The following is a 22,205-nucleotide window of genomic DNA, read 5'->3' as shown; positions in this document are numbered from 1 at the left end:
CCTGCTGCTAACTGGACCAACCTAATTTACTTTGGACATCAGAGCCTGAGGTAATTACAGATTCTGGTTCTAAAAGGAAGACCACAGTGGGATCCGCACAAGCTAACCAACCATCTAAAGCAGCTGATATGGGAAACAACAATAAATACAAGAAAACAAAACACACAGACCCAAAAAACTCCTACCTTTGACTCTCTCCTGACTTCTTACAGTAAATTATTTCATAATTTCCTAACCATTTGTATGATATGCAACTAAGAAAACTTTAGAGTAGTAAACTTGCCACACAGATTAGGAGGAGAATGTACCTGTGAAGGGCTCAAAGAAAACAAACAGCCCACCGAAGAGTAAATACAAACAGTTTAAAAAAAAAAAAAAAACACAGGAAAATACCCTCCCAGGTAACAAAAAGTCAAATTAAAGCAATCTCATTTAGCATTAATTAAAGAAGTACATTTTTATTTTAAAAAAACACCGCTGGCTGGGCGTGGTGGCTCACACTTGTAATCTCAGCACTTTGGGAGGCCAAGGCAGGTGGATCACCAGGGATCAGGAGTTTGAGACCAGCCTGGCCAAGACGGTGAAGCCCTGTCTCTACTAAAAATACAAAAAATTAGCCAGGCATGGCGGCAGGCGCCTGTAATCCCAGCTACTCGGGAGGCTGAGGCAGGAAAATTGAACCTGGGAGGCAGAGGTTGCAGTGAGCCAAGGTCACACCATTGCACTCCAGCCTGGGCAACAACAGCGAAACTCTGTCTCAAAAAAAAAAAAAAACAAACAAACAAAAAAAACTACCACTGTCAGTGAGACTGTAGGAAAAATCACAAATCACACTAAATCACTGCAAGTAGCTATGTAAATTCAAAACTCAGTCTAGACTTCTACAATACCTCCAAGTAGGACAAAAAGAGCTTGTAACTCTCAGACAGTAGAAGAGACAGATAAATACAAAAATTACCTCTTTAAAGGCACCCAAGAGCTGCCAAAGCAGTGAGGACAAGAGGGACTAAGGATTCAGAAAGGGGAGAACTGTGGAGAAGTGAGCTGATCATCTGAAGCCACTTTTTTCTCAGACAAGAGGAGGCATAGGCAAGAGGTTGAGAATTATGTTGGGCCCGCAGGAGACAGCCATGGCTAGCAGACAGAAACAAGCAGAACCTTGTGCAGTCTGACAAGGCTATACGGTAGCAAAATGAGAGCGCAGGAGAGGTCTTAAGCATACAACTGGTTTCCCTCCCACGATATCTGTCAAATGCTGAGCTGTGAAGGCCAAAAAGATAAACCAAAACTCTGAAAAGCAGAGCTCACGATCAAACAAAAATTAGAGTTCAGAAGCCTCCAAGGAAATATAGCGTAGTGAGCAAAATCAAGCGTCCAGATGAAAGCCTGAAGAAACCAGAAGCAGATGCCTTACGAAAACAACAACCTGGCCTTCACTCCACCCAGTACCTGCCTGGAGTAAGGTGACCAGCTCCCACTGCATCTGCCTCACTAGAAGAAAGGATGAGCCTTTTCCAGAGGAAGTTATCACCTTCAGGAATATCTACAATCTTTAAAGACACAATCCCAGGATTTAGTCAAAAATAACTACGATGCCAAGAAACAGGATCATATGACCAAAAGTCAAAAGAAAAAATAAAACAGAACCAAATACACATGCAATCTAGATACTGGTGTTAGCAAACAATGATTAATACGTTCAAGGAAATAGAGGAAAAGATAAAAGGAACATATTTTAAAAATAGCAATTTTCGCTAGAGAACTGAAATCTACATGAAGAAACAAACGAAAATTCTACAACTGAAGAACCAAAAATTAAAATAAATGGCATTAAAAGAAGATTAAACAGCAGATATCAGTATTTTTCAACTTGATAGGTCAAAAGAAAACATCCAAATAAAAGCCCAGAGTTTCAAAAATAAAATATGGAAAATACAGAAGACCAATAAGAGACATGTGAAACACAGTGTAAGTGCAAGATCCAGAAAGGGAAGAGAGAGTGTAGCAGAAGCAATATTGAAAAGATCCTGAATTCTGGATTTTCTAAAACTGATATCAAAGTATCAGCCAACAGATTGAAGAAACTCCAAGAATCCCAAGCAAGAGAAACACAAAGAAAATTTCAAGGCACAACACAGTTACAGTGATGAAAACCAAAGAAAAAGGGAAAACTTTATGTGCAGCTGCGGCTAGGAGGAGGCGGCACAGGGGAGATTCACAGCCTTCAAAGGAGTGACAAGACTTAGAGTAGAGCTAACTTCAACATCAAGGACAGAAAGTGAACGATAATAGAATATCTTGAAATGCTGGAAAAAATAACTGAAAACCTATGGTGATATACACAGCAAACAGATCCTCCAACATGAAGGAAAAAATAACATTTCAACAGAAACAGAATTCTGCACCAGCAGACTTTCATTAAAAGAAATACTAAAGGTTTATTAAACTAGACATGTTAATTAAATGTCTTATCTAAAAAAATTATTAAACTAGATATTGTTATTAAATGTGATCAGTTAAAAAAAAAAGAAGCAACAACAACAAAAAGGACTCTTCAGAATAATATAAATGCAGAAAGAATGAAAGTACAGGATAAAAAAAAAAAGATAGGTAAAGATAAATCAATATTGACCACACGAAACAATTAAATACTGTGTTGTGGTGTTTAAAACACGAAGAATTAAAACGCATGGGAGCAATCATGCAAGAGGTGGGCTGTATAAATGAATGCATGCTACAATCTCTAGAGATACCAGAGACTGACTTAGTGAAAAGGAATTGTAAAAAAAAAACAAAAAAAAATACTATAAATACGTATTATATTTAGTACTAAAGCATATTGAAAGTATAGTATAAAAGTAGTAAAAAATAATGTATCACAAACAAGTTAACAGGAGGACATAACAATAAAAAATGTTTGATCCAAAGGAAGGGGAAAAAAAAGCAGAGAAAAAAGAGCATAAAAGTAGGTCAATTAGAACTACAATGGGATACCATCTGACACTCCAGTCATGAGGATGGCCCTTACAGAAAACAAAAACAGCAAATGCCAAAAGTTGCCCAGTATGTGGACTGCAACCCTTGTGAATTTGTCTGGGAATGTGAAATGGTACAGTCACCTGGGAAAGCAGTGTGGCAGTTCCTTAAAAAGTAAACACAGAATTACCATATGATCCAGAAATTCCACCTCTGAGCACACCCAAAAGAATCAAAAGCAGCCGGGTGCAGTGGCTCACACCTGTAATCCCAGCACTTTGGGAGGCCGAGGTGGGTGGATCACCTGAGGTCAGAAGTTCAAGACCAGCCTGACCAACATGGTGAAACCCCGTCTCTACCAAACTCAAAAAATTAGCTGGGGGTGGTGGTGCATGCCTGTAATCTCAGCGATTTGGGAGGCTGAGGTAGGAGACTCACTTGAACCCGGGAGACAGAGGCTGCAGTGAGCCCAAGATTGTGCCACTGCACTCCAGCCTGGGCAATAAGAGTGAAACTCCATCTCAAAAAAAAAAAAAAGAAAAGAAAGCAGATACTTAAACAAAACACCCATGTTCACAGCAGCATTACTCAACATCACCAAAAGGCAGAGGCAACCCAAGTATCCATGGATGCTAAAATAAACAAAAATGTATAATACACTGTATAATACATTCTATAATACAACAGAATTTTATTCAGCCTTAAAAAGGAAGAAATTCTGATATGTGCTACAACATGGACAAACCTTGAGACATTACGGTAAGTGAAATAACCCAGTCACAAAAGGACAAATACTATATGATTCCACGTAAAGGTACCTAGAGTAGGCCAGGCGCAGTGGCTCACACCTGTAATCCCAGCACTTTGGGAGGCCGAGGCGGGCGGCTCACGAGGTCAGGAGATCGAGATCAGCCAGACCAACATAGTGAAACCCTGTCTCTACTAAAAAATACAACAAAAATTAGCCGGGCATGGTGTCGAGCACCTGTAGTCCCAGCTACTCAGGAGGCTGAGGCAGGAGAAAGGCGTGAACCCGGGAGGCAGAGCTTGTACTGAGCCGAGATCACACCACTGCACTCCAGCCTGGGCGACAGAGTGAGACTCTGTCTCAAAAAAAAAAGGTTACCTAGAGTAATCAAATTCACAGAGACAAAAAGTATAATACAATGGTGGTGGCCAGATCGGGAAGGGGAAGAATTAAGAGTTATTGTTTAAGGGACAGGGTTTGTTTTGCAAGATTAAAAAAAAAAAAGCCTGGAGATGGACGGTAATTATGGTTGATCAACAACATGAATATACCCAATGCCACTGAACTGTACACTTAAAAATGATTAAAATGAGCAGCACTCTGAGAGGCCAAGGCAGGAAGACCGCATGAGGCCAGGAGTTCAAGACCACCCTGGGCAACATAGTGAGTCCCTGTCTCTACAAAAAGAAAAATTTTTTTAATCAGCTAGGCACAATGGCACGCACCTGTAGTCCCAGCTACTCAGGAGACTGAGGTAGGAGGATCACTTGAGCTCAGGAGTTCAAGGTTGCAGTGAGCTATGACCATGCCACTGCACTCCAGCCTGAGTGACAAAGCAAGATGCAGTCTCTTAAAATAAAATTATTAAAATGGTAAATTTTGTTATATTTTACTACAATTTTTTTAGATAAAAAATAAATACAATGTAAGTCTAATAGAAAGGTGACAAAATTAAATATATCAGGAATCCTACTACATATAATGGCTTAAAATACTCTAAATAAAAGGAAAAGATATCTAGACTGAGTATTAAAACCACAACAATATGCTGTTTATGAGACACACTTTGAACCCAAAAGACTGAAGTTAAAAGATTTTTTATTTTAAAGATAGACAAAACAAATTTAGCTGGTGTGACCATACTATTATCCAACAAAGGAGACTTGAAGGCAAGTAGCATTACTAGGAGATAAAAATGTCTCAGAATGGTGAAAAGGTCAACTGACCAGGAAGTTATTACAATTGTAAGTACACAATGAATAACATAGCTATAAAATATATAAAGCAAAGGTTAAAAAAAAAGAGAAAAATAAATCTACAATCCTAGTGAATATTAATACATATCTGAATAACTGATAGAATTAGCAGACAAAAAAATTAACAAAGACATAAAATACTGAAACATATTCAAGCAGCCTGAGCTAACAGATATATACTGAACCCAAAAACTGCAGGATTAACATTTTTTTCCAATTATGAAAAATTTGCCAAGAAAAAAAAAATTAGGTAAAAAAGCAAGACTTAAATTTCAATTATGCAGAATGTGTACCCTGACTACACTAGAGAAACAGAAAAATAAGTAGAAAATAATGTTTGAAAAGGAATGTATTTCCAATGTATGGGTCAATGAGCAAATCACAATAGAAATTAGAAAATATTTTTAAATGACTGCTAAGGAAAATTACATACAAAATGTGTGGAGTACCTAAGGCAATGATTAGAGAAAAATTTAAAGCTCAAAATGTGTATTTTATAATAAAGAAAGGTTAATATTAATAACCTCAACCATCATCTCAAAGGGCTAGAAAAATTACAGCCAAAGGAAAATCTTAAACAGAAAAAAAAAGAGAAGAAATCAATAAAGCAGAAAGCAGACTTAGAAAAGAGGAAAAAAGGGCCGGGCGCGGTGGCTCACGTCTGTAATCCCAGCACTTTGGGAGGCCGAGACGGGTGGATCACGAGGTCAGGAGATCGAGACCACACTGGCTAACACAGTGAAACCCGTCTCTACTAAAAATACAAAAAATTCACCGGGTGTGGTGGTGGGTGCCTGTAGTCCCAGCTACTCAGGAGGCTGAGGCAGGAGAATAGCGTGAACCCGGGAGGCGGAGCTTGCAGTGAGCCAAGATCGCGCTGCTGCACTCCAGCCTGGGGAAATAAGAAAAATCAAGGGAGGAAAAAACCCACAAATTAAAAATTACAGTCATTAAAAAGAGGACATTACCACCAAATCTGATAATAAAAAGATAACAGGAAATGGTAACTCAGAGGGACAATAAGCTTAAAAACTTAGAAAGGACAATTCCTTGAAAATCACTTTTTCTAAAACAATACAACTAGAAACAGAAAATCTGGATAGTCTTTGAACCTTCAAAGAAATTGAGGTAGTATATTAAAATCTCCATACAAAATGTCCAAGAAAAACACTGGGCCCAGACGGCTTTGTTGATGAACTGTTCCAAACATGTAAGTTAGAAACAGTACCAGCCAGGCACAGTGGCTGACTAGCCTGCAGTCCATCACTTTGGGAGGCCAAGGCAGATGGATAGCTTGATCCCAGAAGTTCAAGACCAGCCTGGGCAACATGGTGAGACTCTGTATCTAGAAAAAATACAGAAAAATTAGCCAGGCATGGTGGTGCATTCCTGTAGTCCCAGCTACTCAGGGAGACGGAGGTGAGAGGATAATCTGAGTCTGGGAGTTCCAGGCTGCAATGAGCCAGGATTGGACACTGCACTTCAGCCTGGATGAGAGAGCGAGATTCTGTTTCAAAAAAACAAAAACAGAACACACACACAAAAACCAGTAACAATAGTATACAAATTCTTTTATAGGATATACAAAAATGGGAGCTGTTTCATGAGGCCAGCCTAATTCTGAAGCCAAATCCTCACAAGGACATTACAAAAAAAGAAAATCATAGGTTTAAAGTAGTGTTAATCTTTTTTTTTTTTTTTTTTTTTTTTTTTGAGACCAAGTCTCACTTGCCCAGGCTGGAGTGCAGTGGCATGATCTCAACTCACTGCAACCTCCACCTCCCGGGTTCAAGCAATTCTCATGCCTCAACCTTCCAAGTGGCTGGGATTACAGGCCCCCACCACCACACCCGGCTTATTTTTGTATTTTGTGTAGAGATGGGGTTTCACCATGTTAGCCAGGCTGATCTCAAACCCCTGACCTCAGGTGATCCGCCCACCTCAGCTTCCCAAAGTGCTGGGATTACAGGTGTGAGCCACAGCACCCGGCTGGTAGAATTAGTCAAAAAAAAAGAAAAGAAAAGAATTACAGAATTTTGCCTCATGTAACAGAACAAAATACCTTAATAAAATATTATCAAATTTAATCTAGCAATATATAACAAGGTAAACACATCCTACACAAATGGGTTTGCTGCAGGAATGCAATGGCATTTGAGTATTTTTAAAGAATCAAAGTAATTTGCCATATTGTTATCTCAAGAAACAGATAAAATACATTTGATAAACTTCAGCATCTACTCTTGATAAAATTAGCAACAAGAGAAAATGTCCTTATTTTCATAAAGAGTAGCTACAAAAAGCCAACTGCAAACATCTGTATGGTGAAATACTTAAAATTGCCCTCCTGGTATGTAAAGCCCAGTGCCCTAACTTTTATTTTACATTACACTAAAGGTCCTAGCCCATACATTAGGGCAAAAAACAAAACAACCATAAAAAAATCTTAAGAACAGGAATGAATATAACTGTCAGTATTTACAAACAACATGCCTGTATGTAACTACACAGATACTATCAGAATGTATATGCAAGTAATTAGAATTTAAATAAATTTAGGCCAGGCATGGTGGCTCACATTTGTAATCCCAGCACTTTGGGAAGCAGAGGTGGGTGGATCACTTGAGGCCTGGAGTTCGAGACCAGTCTAGCCAACATAGCAAATCCATCTCTATTTTTTAAACGACAACAAAAAAATAAATTTGGAACCAAGTCAATATGTAAAAATCAAGTATGTTACCAACAACAACAACAACAAAATAGTAAAGGGGGGAGGGGGGAGGGATTGCATTGGGAGTTATACCTGATGTAAATGACGAGTTGATGGGTGCAGCACACCAACATGGCACAAGTATACATATGTAACAAACCTGCACGTTATGCACATGTACCCTACAACTTAAAGTATAATAATAATAAATAAATTTTTTTTAAAAAAAAAAGGCAAGGGAAAAAAAGACCTACCAAAATGTTTAACATACTAGCTATGGTAAAGTAAATAAAATAAAATAACAAAAATTATAAAAAAAAAAAAATAGTAAGTAAATTACAAAAGGCAATAAAAAATAGTATCTAGAAATAAATCTAACACATGAAGATCTGTATACTTTTAAAAGCTAATACTGAAAAGTTATAGAAGTAAATTGATATACAATGCTCACAGATTTTAAAACTTAATATTGTAAACATCTTAATTATCTTCAAACTGATCTTTAGATCCAGTGCACTCCAAGTAAAACCCCAGTAATGTTATTTTTTGAGTACCGGAAAGTTGATCCTAAAATATATACAAAAAAGCAAAGGGTCAGAATAGAAACAACAACCTTGAAGAACAAAGTGCTATAGGAATTTTACTACTAGATATCAACACTTATTATAAAACTAAAATAGTAAGAGTATGATACTGGTGCAATTATAGGCAAATAATCCAATGGAACCGAATAGAGAAACAGAGCTACACACACATAATCACATAATGTATGAAACAGACAACATACTCCATTAGGATTACTCTGGCTGCTAAAAGAAAACTTAACCCACTTTGAAGGAGGGTAACATCATCCAGAATCTCTAGGATTTTTCATCACAACATCTGGCATCCAGTTCAAAATTGCAAGGTACAAGGCAATCTATAAAAACAGAAGCAGCCGTAAAGAAACCAAGAGGAAAGAATAAAAGCAGACCTTCATTTGACTGACACATTGCATTTATAAAATATAATAGACTTTATGATTAATACATTCATGAAAATAGAAGAAAAGTTACAGATGTCAACAGAAACTTGGAATCCATTTTAAAATATCAAAACATAAATTGTATTTATTTTACGGTTTTCTTGCTGATAAATCCAAAAGAATTATCAGCAGGAAAATGACAAAATGACATAATCCAATTTGCATTCTTAAAAAGACTACTCTGGGCCAGAAGCCATGGCTCATGCCTGTAAAACTTTGGGAGGCCGAGACAGGTGGATCACCTGAGGTCAGGAGTTCGAGACCAGCCCGATCAACATGGTAAAACCTCATCTCTACTAAAAATTTAAAAAATTAGCTGGGCGTGGTGGCGGGCACCTGTAATCCCAGCTACATGGGAGGCTGAGGCAGGAGAATCACTTGAACCCGGGAGGCGGAGGCTGCAATGAGCCAAGACCACTCCACTGCACTACAGCCTGGGCAACAAGAGTGAAACTCCATCTCAAAAAAAAGAAAAAAAAGACTACTCTGGAAAATAAACAGAAAAGGAACAAAAGTGGAACTGCCAAACTGCCAAGACCAGCCAAGAATTACTGCCTCTTTTGTAAGAAATGATAACTGGGCCAGGCACGGTAGCTCATGCCTGTAATCCCAGCACTTTGGGGGGCCAAGGAGGGCGTATCACCTGAGGTCAAGAGTTTGAGACCTGCCTGGCCAACATAGTGAAAACCCATCTCAACTAAAAATATAAAAATTAGCTGGGCATGGTGGTGGTTGCCTGTTAATCCCAGCTGCTTGGGAGGCTGAGGCAGGAAAATTACTTGAAGCCGGGAAGAAAAAATAAAAAAAAGAAAAGAAAAAAAGAGTAACTGGGAAAATGGCAATGAAGATCACAGGAAATGGCCAATTCAAGGAATTCCTAGTTTTCGGATATAATATTCTTCTATTTCTCTTAAGTCTTTTTATTTCACATTGTAAATTAAATTAAAGGTAATAATTCATTGAGAGGGTGGTTATAAACATGGATAAAGCTAAACAAATTTAGCCTTTGACTCAGTCATCCATCTCTAGGACTTTACCCTAAGTTACTTCACAAATGAGAAACAACATATGCATAAAGCGATTTACTGAGGCATTAGCTGTACTATCAAGAGACTGAAAAACACCAAATGCCCATCAATAAGACATTAGCTGAATATCTGATGACACAGACATAAAGCACTATGCAACCACAAAATATGATGAGGAGGCCAGGCACGGTGGTTCACGCCTGTAATCCCAGCACTTTGGGAGGCCGAGGCGGGCGGATCACGAGGTCAGGAGATGAGACTATCCTGGCTAACACCGTGAAACCCCATCTCTACTAAAAAATAAAAAATTAGCCAGGCTGAGGCAGGAGAATGGTATGAACCCAGAAGGCGGAGCTTGCAGTAAGCCGAGAATGCACCACTGCACTCCAGCCTGGGTGACAGAGTGAGACTCCATCTCAAAAAAAAAAAAAAAAGAAAAAAAGATGAGGAATATCTCTATGAACCAGAGTAATTCCCAAGTTTATCATTTAATGAGATGAACAAAAGGCAAAATATGCTACCTTTTATATAAGAAGGCAGTATGGAGGGGAGACAAAGTGAACACATGTAAGTATTTTTAAAGAAGAAACACAGGAAGGACAGGTGAAAAGTGAATGTAAATGGTTATCTAGGCCGGGTGTGCTGGCTCACACCCGTAATCCTAGCACTTTGGGAGGCTGAGGCGGGTAGATCACCTGAGGTCAGGAGTTTGAAACCACCCTGGCGAACATGGTGAAACTCCATTTCTTCTAAAAATATTTTCAAAATTAGCCGGGCATGGTGGTGGGCACCTGTAATTCCAGCTACTTGGGAGGCTGAGGCAGGAGAATTGCTTGAACCTGGGATGTGGAGGTTGCAGAGAGCCGAGATCGCGCCACTGCACTCCAGCCTGGGCAACAAATGCGAAACTCCATCTCAAAAAAAAAGGGTTACCTATGGGGTAGGTAAGAGCAGGAATGGGAATGAATCAGAATTACCTCAGTAGGGATAACTTCTGATTTAGTTGTGATTTTTGAACCATGTAAATATTTTCATGTATTCATAAAATGCAATTAAGTGAAAAAGACAAAAAAGCAAATACTAAGATTCAATATAAATAAAAATCCAAGGTATAACTGCACAGAAAAAAGTAACTCAAGTGACTTTTGAGATCAGTATCCTAACTGTACACCCCAAAAGCGTTAATTATACAAAAGCCAATGAAACTACAAAGACATTTTGAACTTTACTTCACAAGTTTGCCATTGGCAGTAGTATTAACGTAGTCATTCTGAAGCTATTTTGCATATATTGTAGGATACAGCAAATGAATAAATACAGATGTTGAGAACCAAAGTTTTCACTATGAAAGAAGGGGAGATTCAAATATAGACTGGGGAAAATTTAAGAACCCTGTGGTAATGGATTTGAATTCAAAGTATCAGGGTATACAGGCAGGTCCATTGAACCCAGTTTTTTGTTTTTTGTTTTTTTAGTTTCTTTCTTGAGTAGTTCTAACTATTTGCAAGGATTAATATTTCATGACTTTTATCCTCTTAGAGGCCTTCCAAGGAATCAAAAGAAAATTTTCCTATGAAGGAAAAAAAACTCATTTTATTTTGCAATTACCATATGGGTACAGTGTCTTTGTAAGTCTAAGATACACTACAGGATCCTAGTGATTATGTGTTCCTGCATCTAGCCATTTCATCATAACCTTAGTAATTATTTTATGATCAACTATTCCTAACTATGCGCTAAAAAAAAAAAACCAGTAAGAAAATGATAAAATGGAAGAATCATGGAAGCACCTAGAAGGATGATGCAATCAACAATAAAATATATCATCCTTCCGTCTTCTTACTGCATTGCCTAGGGTACTGCATCATCTTTCAAAAAAGTATAAATGATAACAGACACCATCTTTGTAGTCTGCTTTTCGCTTTCAATAAACACAGTTGAGAATTCAGATTTTTTTTTACTTTCTGCCTATAATGGAAAGAGGAAAAAAGTGATGGAAAGATACTTCACAATTAAATGAATCAGATTATGAATATAAAGAGCTAGTAGCACTTTTGACCAATGAAGTCCAGTAATTTTTTTTTTTTTTTTTTTTTTGATGATGGGAATCTTTATCAGCACAGACCAATACAACAGCCAATAGCCAAATGTGACTAATGAGCACTTGAGATGTGGCCACTGTAACCAAAAAACTGAATTTTTATTTTACTTAATTTTAATTAATTTGAATTTTAAATTTAAGTATAATAGCCACATGTGGTTAATGGCTACCACATTGGATAGCACAGAAAGACACTCATGATGATGGTGAAATGACAGCATAAATTAAATCTCAGATCATGAGCCTTCAGATGAAAATATCCTAGATGAATTTTCTCAAAATCAACAATCAATTGAATACACAGAAATTAACTCAAAATGGATCAATGACCTAAATATAAGAGCTAAAATCATGAAATCCCTAGAAGGAAACATAGGTATAAATCTTCAAGACCTTGTATCTGGCAATGGATTCTTAGATATGACACCAAAAACACAAGCAACAAAATGTATAGTCATAAATGACTAGGGGTTTGGGAGGGGAGAATGAAAGCGTTATTGCTTAATGGGTACAGAGTTTCCGTTTGTGGTGATGAAAAAGTTTTAGAAAGAATAGTGATGGTTACCTAACAGGGAATGTAATCAATGTCACTGAAAAGTATACACATAAGAATTGTTAAATGGCAAATTTTATTAAATATATTTAGTTTACCACAATAAAACAAGATTGCTAGAATAAAAGATCTCTAAATTCTATTTCCTCTTCTACTCCTGTAAGTTTTTTAACTTCTTGAGGTCAGAGGCTAGGAGAAAAAAAACCCTGAAGACACCAGAAATAGGTTCTGAAAGCAGGGATTCTGTAATGATTTATCTCTGTATAGTTGTAAGCCCTAGAAGAGACCATGCCAATGGTGGAAGAAAAATTACATGCATCTAAACTTAGTGAACATTAAAAATGGGTTGACTGATAAGAACGAGGAAACATAGACTCCATGAGTGAACACTATACTTGTAAGAACAAAAAGCAAATAGGATATTCCTATCCAGTCAGTCATTCAACAGGAAGGACTTCATGATATTGTAATTTGCAACAAGAACCTGGATAATCCCATTGTTCTAAGAGGACATGTGGCGGTATTCTTAAATCTCTTATAATCTGTGTGCATCAAGATTTGCTTAATATAAAGAGAATTGCTGTGTTTAAATTCTGATTAAACTTTCCAATAAAATTGTTTTTCACTATCCCTTATTCTTAGACCTGTCGATTATTTGCAAAAATTACTTAAAAATATAAACAGTAAATAGCATCCACTGGCCCTAGATGGTAAACGGTGATGACTGCTTTTTCTGGTATATTGAAGGTTAATATATTTCCTTCGTACTATCTGCTTGATGCAATAACACCCCAACAGCAATCAGCACTACTTGTCTCCGTATCTCGGTTTCTAAGCATTTCTTATTCTATAAGGCTCTTGGAAGAAATCGTCAATTTCAGGACTAAGGCAAACTACAAGGCAAGCCTGGAACATCCTGCGCCAGAAAGCAAAGTCATGATCAAATAATGAAAAAAGAATGCACAGGCCAGGCACAGTGGCTCATGCCTGTAATCTCAGCACTTTGGGAGGCCGAGGCAGGTGGATCACCTGAGGTCAGAGTTTGAGACCAGCCTGGCCAACATGGTGAAACCTTGTCTCTACTAAAAATACAAAAAAGTAGCCTGGTGTGGTGGCAGCAGCCTGTAATTCCAGCTACTTGGGAGGCTGAGGCAGGAGAGTCACTTGAACCCAGGAGGCAAAGGTTGCAGTGAGCCAAGATCGTGCCACCATACTCCAGCCTAGGCAACAAGAGCAAAACTCCATCTTAAAAAAGAATGCATGCTTGAGCCAGCTTTAAGGGGCTCCCATTGGCCAAATTCAAAACAATTTGAACATCAAAAGGAATGACAGAAATCACATCACTCTCAATTTGAAACAACAACAAAAAAATGAGTTTATTGTAAAACTAAAGGAGGGGGGCCTCTAGAGTTCCTGTTCATCGAAAAACATAAACTAATAAATACATTGTTAGAAAATCACTAATTAGCAAACACCAATATGACTGATTTAGGCAAGGATCATCCATGGCAATAGGCTTTTGAGGAACAGGATATTTACACTGTCTTCAAGTACTATACCATTTAAAGGGACCTTTATGATGGAGAGACCTGGCACCTTAAACTAGTGGCTAGCAACACTAATAATGGGACAAAATGACATTATGTGTCTCCTGATGTGATGCAATGAAAAGTCATCATCATCTATCTAATCAGGTGTGCGCGCGCGCGCGTGCGTGTGTTTCAGAGACAGGACCTTACCACTATGTTGCCCAGACTGGACTCCACCTCTAGGGCTCAAGCAATCCTCCTGCCTCAGCCTTCGGAGTTTTCAGAGTAATTGGGACTACAGGCATGTGCCACCAACCAGCTATCTATGTAACATTCTTGCCAAAAATGTTTGTTTCTTCATGATTACGTTCATTAGACACCTCCAAATGGTGGGACATTCTACAAGAAAACTGATCTAACGCTTCAAAAATGCCAATTTCATAAAGACAGAAGGTGGCGGGGAGTAATTTTAGATAAAAGAAGATTACGGAGATAAGAGAGCCAAATGCCATGGTAATCTTTGACTGGCTCTTGCATTGAAAGAAAGTTATAAAGGACATTTTTAGAAAAACTGAGAAAATGTGCATATGGTACATGTCAATGTTAATTTCTTGAGTGTGAAAAAAGATATGGTTATGTAGAAGAATGACCTTGATGTAAAATGATTATGTGCTTCAGCATTACTGATGTGGTGATGTCTGCAATTCACTTCTGAATGGTTCCACAGGGGGAAAGGGGGGGAAGAAAAAGAATATATACAGAGTAAAGCAAATGGGACAAAATGTTAATTGATTACTCTAAACAGTGTTCATCATATTGTTCTTTCACCTTTCCTGTAGTTTTATAATTTTTTAAATAAACAGTTGTAGTGTAGTTTAAGGGTGAAAAACTGCATATGGCAGGCTAAAAAGATTGAGACTTATCAATGTAGAGATTAAGGCAAGTGACACAAGCTAAAAGGTTTTTAAACTCAAAATGAAAACAACAGGTGGAAAAACAAAATCAAGCAGTTATGGCCAAATCACAAATTCCACGCACCTTCTTCCCCCTTTCCCTCCAGCATTTTGGGACCATTACATCTTTCGTTCCAATCTAGAGAAGCCTAACACAATGAAAATGGGTTTCTTCCTCCTTGAAATACTGTTTTATGTTTACTGACAACTTCCAAAGGACTAAAATCAAAGTTGTCTCTTCTTACGGCACATTACTGGCACAATACTAAGTGCCAACGACAACAATAAGAAGTTTATCTAAAATAAAATATAACTTACATGAGTTCTGAAAACTCACCCACCTACAAAATGGAATTGTGCCTCTGGTTATACAAGCCAACATATTATTACAACTGTGCCTTTCTTAAAAAATAAGTAACTTCAACATTAGAAAGAACAAATACACTCTTTTCAATAAACTATCTATAATTAATAAATTTAGAAAAAGCATTTCTAAAATTCAACACCCACTCATAAAAATTCATAGCAAATTTGGAATATAAGGAAATTTCCTTAATCTGATAAAAGCAAATACAAAAATTACTCACAGTAAATATCACACTTAATGGTAAATGTTTAAAAGTTGACCCCTGATGCCCACTACTACCGCTTAAGCTGGCCAGTATCAGAAGCAAGAAAAAGAAAGAAACAGCATACGGACTGGAAAGGATAAAATAAAGGCAAACTTGAGGAACCACAACTAAAACTACATTACCATGCACCAGGTATCAAGATAACTTACAAAGTCATAATGATTTAGACAGTGTAGGTTTGCTGCAAGAATAGACAAGCCAATAGAACAGTCAAGAAACTGATCCACTACACAGTCACCTGATTTATGACAAAGATGACAATGCGGTGGAGACATGACACTCTTTCCAATAAATGCTGATGGGGCAACTAGGTATCCACACAGTAAAAAATGAAACCTGACCTCAATTCCCCCCATATACAAAGCCAATTCCAGGTAGAATGTAGATTCTCAACGTGAAAAGCAAAGCAATAAAGCTTCTATTAGACAATATAAGAGGATATCTTCAGAATAGTAGTAAGAAAGACTTCTTAAAAACAAGACAAAAAACACTAACCATGAAGGAAACAATTGTTAAAATTAAGAATGTCTGTTTATCAAAGGACAGACACCATTGTAAGGGCTCCAAGTCAAGCCACAGACCAGGGAAGAAACTTACAATATATAATTGGAAAGGCAGTCACTACTATGAATCAATTAGAATATAACTAACATCCCCAATAGAAAATAGTTAGGAGACGAGCAAGTATGTAACAAAAACAAAACACAAAAATCCAAGTAGCCAATAAACATTTGAAAAGGTCATCAACCTCATTACTCATCACTAGATAGGCCAGCAAATATGAAAAGACATATGGTGGTAAAGACTGAAGTAGGGAGAACTTCTGTTCACTGCTAGCAAGTGGTAAACTGGTATAACCACCTTAGAAAAAGCATTGTAAGTGGAACTGAAAACACAGAGGCACCATGAGAAAGTTCCAGGCAAAAACTAGAAACAAACTGTTCATCTGAAAAACAAACAGTATTAATGAAAATCCTAAGTTCGGATCTGTAAACATCTATCACAACGCGTGGCACACAGAGTTGCTCCCTATAATGTAATTCCATCCGTCCATTTCTTCACATATGTATGACAAATGGATATAATTTAAGATCAGCCTCAAAACACATTCCAATGGTTTCCCATCTCACAGATATAAAAACCAAAACTCTTACAATGATCTGGTACTGCTCTCATACTGGTTAGAAAGCTCTTCTCCAAAATATCCTCCATATATTCACACAGGTCACTCCCCACTTATTTCAAGTTTCTGCTCAAATGGAACCTAACTGAGAAGCCCTCTCTGATGGCTTACAGAAGACACCATCCCTGCACTCACATCCCACATTCTCTACAGTCCTCTTACCTTCCTGTTTTTCTACTTAGCCTTACCTACCAAACACCCAAGGTAAGGCTATGTAACTGCAGGCCTTCACCCCTAGAGTGTAACCATGAAAGTAAGGACTTTCTGTATTTTGTTCATTACTGCACACTCAGCAGAACATGCCTGGCATGTAGTAGATACTCATTAAATATTTGTTGCATAAATTCTATGGCATGGATTCTAGGCTTGGAAAGAAGAGTTGTTATATGGCCTACGTCGCTGACAGTTCCTTAAACTATGTGCAGTTTAGTTTATCATAAGAAATATGAAAATCCTCCATTAAGTTAAATTAGCTGTTCTGCTTTATAAAAAATTTAAAATATTTACTCTTAATGCATTTAATTCCCCAAGGCTCTATATCAGGAAATATAAGCTATTCCAAAATTCCAAGTGAGAATTACATGAGGCACTCAATTATAAATATATTATCCTAATGAATTTTCTAATCTTACTATTATCCTGCAAATAAGCCTATAAAAACGATACTGGATATACCACTTTTTAAAATATTACAATAAAATCTCAGTAGTTCTGCTAACAAAAGCTAATAGTATCTAGAGATATAAAATACAGATATCTCAGAAACATCACCTTAGCCAAGAAACCAAAATTTCAACATAATGCAATTATTAGAATCAGATTTAACAAGATCTTAGTACAAGGAAACCACCCTGAACAGCCCAAGACACTCCACAACAGTCCTAGACCACACATTTTATGGCATAGGTCACAGTCTAGACAGGTTAAGCTTCCATTTTTCCAACAAATATTTTACTGCTGTTAGTAAAAATGATTTAGTTAAAAGAAAGAAAAAAAAAGGATGCTTTGAATTTCTCTCCTCTCCCTGTATCTTGTAACAAATAAATAAAACCTTTGGGGGGGAAAAAAGGGAATCAACTGGAAGATGGTTGTTTGAATAAATTATATATATCAGCTCTGAAGTAACCAAGAAATAAACCTGCCTAATTGGCGTTCAAACCAGCCAAGAGTCATTTTTCAGGCTCAGAAAGTGTTTTGCAATTAAAATAACATTCCAATTTTCGTTAAAATTAAAATAAGTTTTATCAATAGCTTTTCTTGGAAAAAAAATCCTATCCAATTTTACAAACTTTTAGGTAAAATAATAAAATTGTGTACTTTTAAAACAAGTGTTTTCCTATATAAAATGTGTAAATACTTATATAAACATAACTGGAACCACCCTATACATACTGTCCTAGTTTTCAATGCCTACATAATAGCTCCTGATTCATTTAACCAATCCCCTAATGTCAGACTTTTAGGTTTTCTCATTATTATAAACAAAGCTGCAGGGAATGTTTCTCACATGTTTTTCTGCTAGATCAAAATAGAAACCAACCAAAGTTTTAACTAAAACAAATTGTTTTGGAAATGTTTCACCATTGACTCTATAAGTGAAAGCAATGTTAAAATATTTGATCCTGCCGGGCGCGGTGGCTCAAGCCTGTAATCCCAGCACTTTGGGAGGCCGAGACGGGCGGATCACGAGGTCAGGAGATCGAGACCATCCTGGCTAACACAGTGAAACCCCGTCTCTACTAAAAAATACAAAAAACTAGCGGGGCGCGGTGGCGGGCGCCTGTAGTCCCAGCTACTCGGGAGGCTGAGGCAGGAGAATGGCGTAAACCCGGGAGGCGGAGCTTGCAGTGAGCTGAGATCCGGCCACTGCACTCCAGCCTGCGCGACAGAGTAAGACTCCGTCTCAAAAAAAAAAAAAAAAAAATTTGATCCTAACCACTGACTACAGATGTTGTCAGTTTGAGGTCGTGGCTTGTTCGTGCCCCTTGTCTGTCCTCTTCCTCAGTTTGCCAATTTTTTGTCCTTTTTATTCCATGTTCCAGAGAACATACAATAAAAAAACAGAGAGAGGGTAAAACTTGTTATATTCCCTAGCTCAATTTGGAAAAAAAGAAAGAACAATACTAATGAGCAACACTTAAGCCACATTACCTACCAGCCCCTCTCAATCAAGGCTCCCAGAGAAGATTATGCCCTAAGCCTAAGGCACCCACTGTATGTAAAGAACTCATTTCTCTCTCTGCATCTAGAGCCAACTAGGTAGGTACCCTCCCAGGGGAAACTGAAAACAGTCATTCAGATCATTTTCTGCAGAGTTTAACTCTGTCTCACAAAACCCATGTAGGGAAAGGCCAAGAGCTTAAAAGCATGCTTGATTCAACTACTAAGTGCCACGTATAAAGCTACTATGACATTTTCCCCTTCTACACTCAGGATGTCACTATGCTTCTACTTTACTAGAACTCACTGTACTCCCACAACTGGGCTGGCTTTAAAGCCTAAATAAAGTGCTTCACAAAAAATTTTCACTGCCGATTTACTGGATAGTTTTCCTGTACGACACTATAATTACAGTGCAGCTATCTAATCAGTTTATTTTGCGGCCTTGAGGGTCTCCTGTCCACTGAAGCAGATGCTTCTATTAAATAAAGATAGATTAAATACTGACACGCTTTTTCCTGAACTGGGGATAATTTTACATACCCATGATAGATATACACGTGGTTATTTTGTGTGCCAAATTAACACTAACACAACAAAGAAAAATAATTTGGTAGCACAGACAGTGTCTACAGAAAACATTCAGTTTGCCACAAGACTGTAACTGAAAAAGCAGTTACTCTCTCTTTCAATGTAACTCAACACGATACCAGAAAGCTGTTCAGAGCACCCCAAAAAGTATCCTTTGCATTTCAGTCACACTAACATCAGAATAAAACTAAGGATCTCTTTTTAATACGCCAAATTGTAGAAAATATATCAGGTCAGCATTATGCACATATTATACACTGAGGTGAAATTACCCCACTGCAGCAGAGGAAAGGCAATAGAAACACCATCCTCTAAGGGTCTGTGTCACATTCTCTGAAAGAATAAAAAATGCCAAGTTTTGGCAAAAGGAGTAAGATTTCATGAGGGGCTGTTTTTTCTTTCTTTTCTTTCTCTTTAAAAAAAAAAAATACATTAATGTCTTATAATTTAAAAAGGCCAAACTAGTTAAGTTAAATATATATGTATGTGTGTGTGTGTGTGTGTGTGTGTGTACATATATATATATTTTTTTTTTCTTCTTAGGACAGGGTCTCACTCTGTCGCCCAGGGTGAAGTGCAGTGCCATGACCATGGCCCACTCAAAACTCCTGGGCTCAAGTGATTCTCCCACCTCAGTCTCCCAAGTACGTGGTACTACAGGCGTGCACCACCATGGCCTGGCTAATTTTTTGTATTTTTTTGTATAGACGGGGTCTCTCTATGTTGCCGAGGCTGGTCTCGAACTCCTTGGCTTCAAGCAATTTCACGACCTTGACATCCCAAGCAGCTGCGATTATAGGTTTGAGTCACCACGCTAGCCACTGGATTTTTAAACCTTCATCTTCAAAATAGGCTTCCAAACCTAACAGTTGCGTTATTAGAGAAAAATGGCTGAGAAACGGAAATCCAACCCATAAAATAAACCAATCAGAAAAAAGAATGATTCCCGCAGTTGATCCCAACAGGTAGTTTCCAAGCAAATGAGTGTTTTTTAAGTTCTATTAAAACCCCCATCTAGTTGAACTGAGTACATTTTCGTATCTATATAAATAGCCGTTCTTATACAGGAATGTTCAATTAAACAGTTAAGAACTTTTAAACTGCTTATAGTGTTTAAGCAACTTCCTAACCCTTTATAATCCATGATGCTCTTCCATAAATGACATAAAATATTTTAAGCAAATTAAATACTGCTTTTCAAAGTAATAATTTCAAGACACTTGAGGGGACAGAATCAATCTGAAAGATCCACAGAAAAATCAGATTTAACAATAAAACTATTTCTTAAATTGGGAATACTTCTTTATATAAAGTCCCACTAGGAAACACAAAACTTTGTACCCTCTTCACCAGTAGTTTAAAACTCATTTATTATACGATGAAATTAAAATTTATAAAAATGAGCCGGGTTCGGTGACTCACGCCTATAATCCCAACACTTTGGGAAGCGAGGTGGGGGGGAAGCGAGGTGGGGGGGAGGCGAGGGGGAGGATTGCTTGAGGCCAGAAGTTCGAGATTAGCCTGGGCAACATAGTGAGACTCTGTCTCTTTTTTGTTTAAATGGCATTATAGTGTTACAAATATTAAATAACCAAATATTGCACAGGAAGCATTATCATGACAAACGCAGTAAAACTTTTCCGTGCAATCAAATAAAGAGCAACAAACAGTATACATTTCAAGCAATGTTTAGGATATTACAAGCTACAAATATTAAGGCTAACGCTTCCGTTGACAGCGTGCTGCCCCCGCCCCCAAATTCCCACGCGCTGCCGCACGCCTTCAGCTCAGAAGCCCCCTTCCCTGGGCAGGCGAACAGGCTGCACACCCCCCACTCCGCTGCGAGGTCAAAGGACTGCAGACAAAGACAACAGAAGCACGTGACAAAAGTTTTCCCCCGTTCCCTCCGCGGGCCCGGGCAGCTGGGCCTAGGCCACGCGGGGCAGCGGCCCGGAGCACAGGCAGGGGCGGCCCGCCGGGCGGAGGCGGAAGCGGCGCGGGGCTGCCAGTTACCTTTTCCTGCTCCTCGCGCAGCCGCGCCACGTCCGGGGCGCGCAGCGGGACCGGGACCGGGGCCGGGGCCGGGGCCGGGGCCGAGGCCGGGGCCGGGGCCGAGGCCGAAGGGGACGAGGGGTCTGGGGGCGTCTCCACGGTGGGCGCCTCCATGACCGGCCAGCGGGCCTCAGTGCGGCGAGTGAGTCCTGAACAAGCGCCTGCGCAGGCGGCGCGGTCGGCGGCTACCCAGCGCCCGCGCGCCCGCCTTCAGGCACCGCGCGCCCCGCGCCCAGGAGGCCGCGCCCGCCGCCGCCGCCGCCGCTGCTCGCTTCCGCGCCACCCGCGGCCGCATCTCACACGCGCATGCCCCCGCTGCCGCCGCCCCGCAGCGGGCTCCCAGTAGCAGGCCGGCCGCCAGGTACCGAGACGCCTCTCCGGTGCGGGCCCAGCTAGGCGTCCCGTGGCGGCCGCGCCTCCTCCGCGCCTCCTCACAGGCCCCGCCCCGCGCGGCACGCCGGAAGCAAGCGCGCTGGCCCCGCCCCCGACACGCCCAGCCTGCGCAGGCCCCGCCCCCAGGGGAGGGACAGGTGCGGACCGCGTGGCTGGGGCTGGAGGTGGTTGCCGCTGGGCTGCGTTTGTATCCCTCTGCAAGCTTACATTTTATACCGATATTTCTTTCTTTTTTTTTGAGGTTAAGTATATGAAAGCACTAAATATAGGCTTTGGAACCTTAAAAATAAAAAAGCTTACGTTCTAGAGAAGCACC

At 39.1% G+C, this 22,205-nt stretch overlaps 1 protein-coding gene across 3 annotated transcripts in view; it reads right to left on the bottom strand.

The window, feature by feature from the left end:
* The window catches only part of URI1 (URI1 prefoldin like chaperone), a 73,798-nt gene extending 51,867 nt beyond the window's left edge, over window positions 1–21,931 (bottom strand). For 2 of the 3 annotated variants that reach the window (XM_005588703.4, XM_005588706.5), the window contains exon 1: window positions 21,458–21,931. In XM_005588703.4, the coding sequence (XP_005588760.3) occupies window positions 21,458–21,610 (153 nt within the window). In that variant the 5' untranslated portion in view covers window positions 21,611–21,931. The remainder of the gene's footprint in view (window positions 1–21,457) is intronic. The other variant, XM_065536290.2, reaches the window with a different exon arrangement.
* Window positions 21,932–22,205: the final 274 nt, after the last annotated feature.

The sequence above is a fragment of the Macaca fascicularis genome, chromosome 19, assembly GCF_037993035.2.
Source record: "Macaca fascicularis isolate 582-1 chromosome 19, T2T-MFA8v1.1".
Classification (NCBI taxonomy): domain Eukaryota; kingdom Metazoa; phylum Chordata; class Mammalia; order Primates; family Cercopithecidae; genus Macaca; species Macaca fascicularis.
This window is presented reverse-complemented; position numbering and strand designations above follow the sequence as displayed.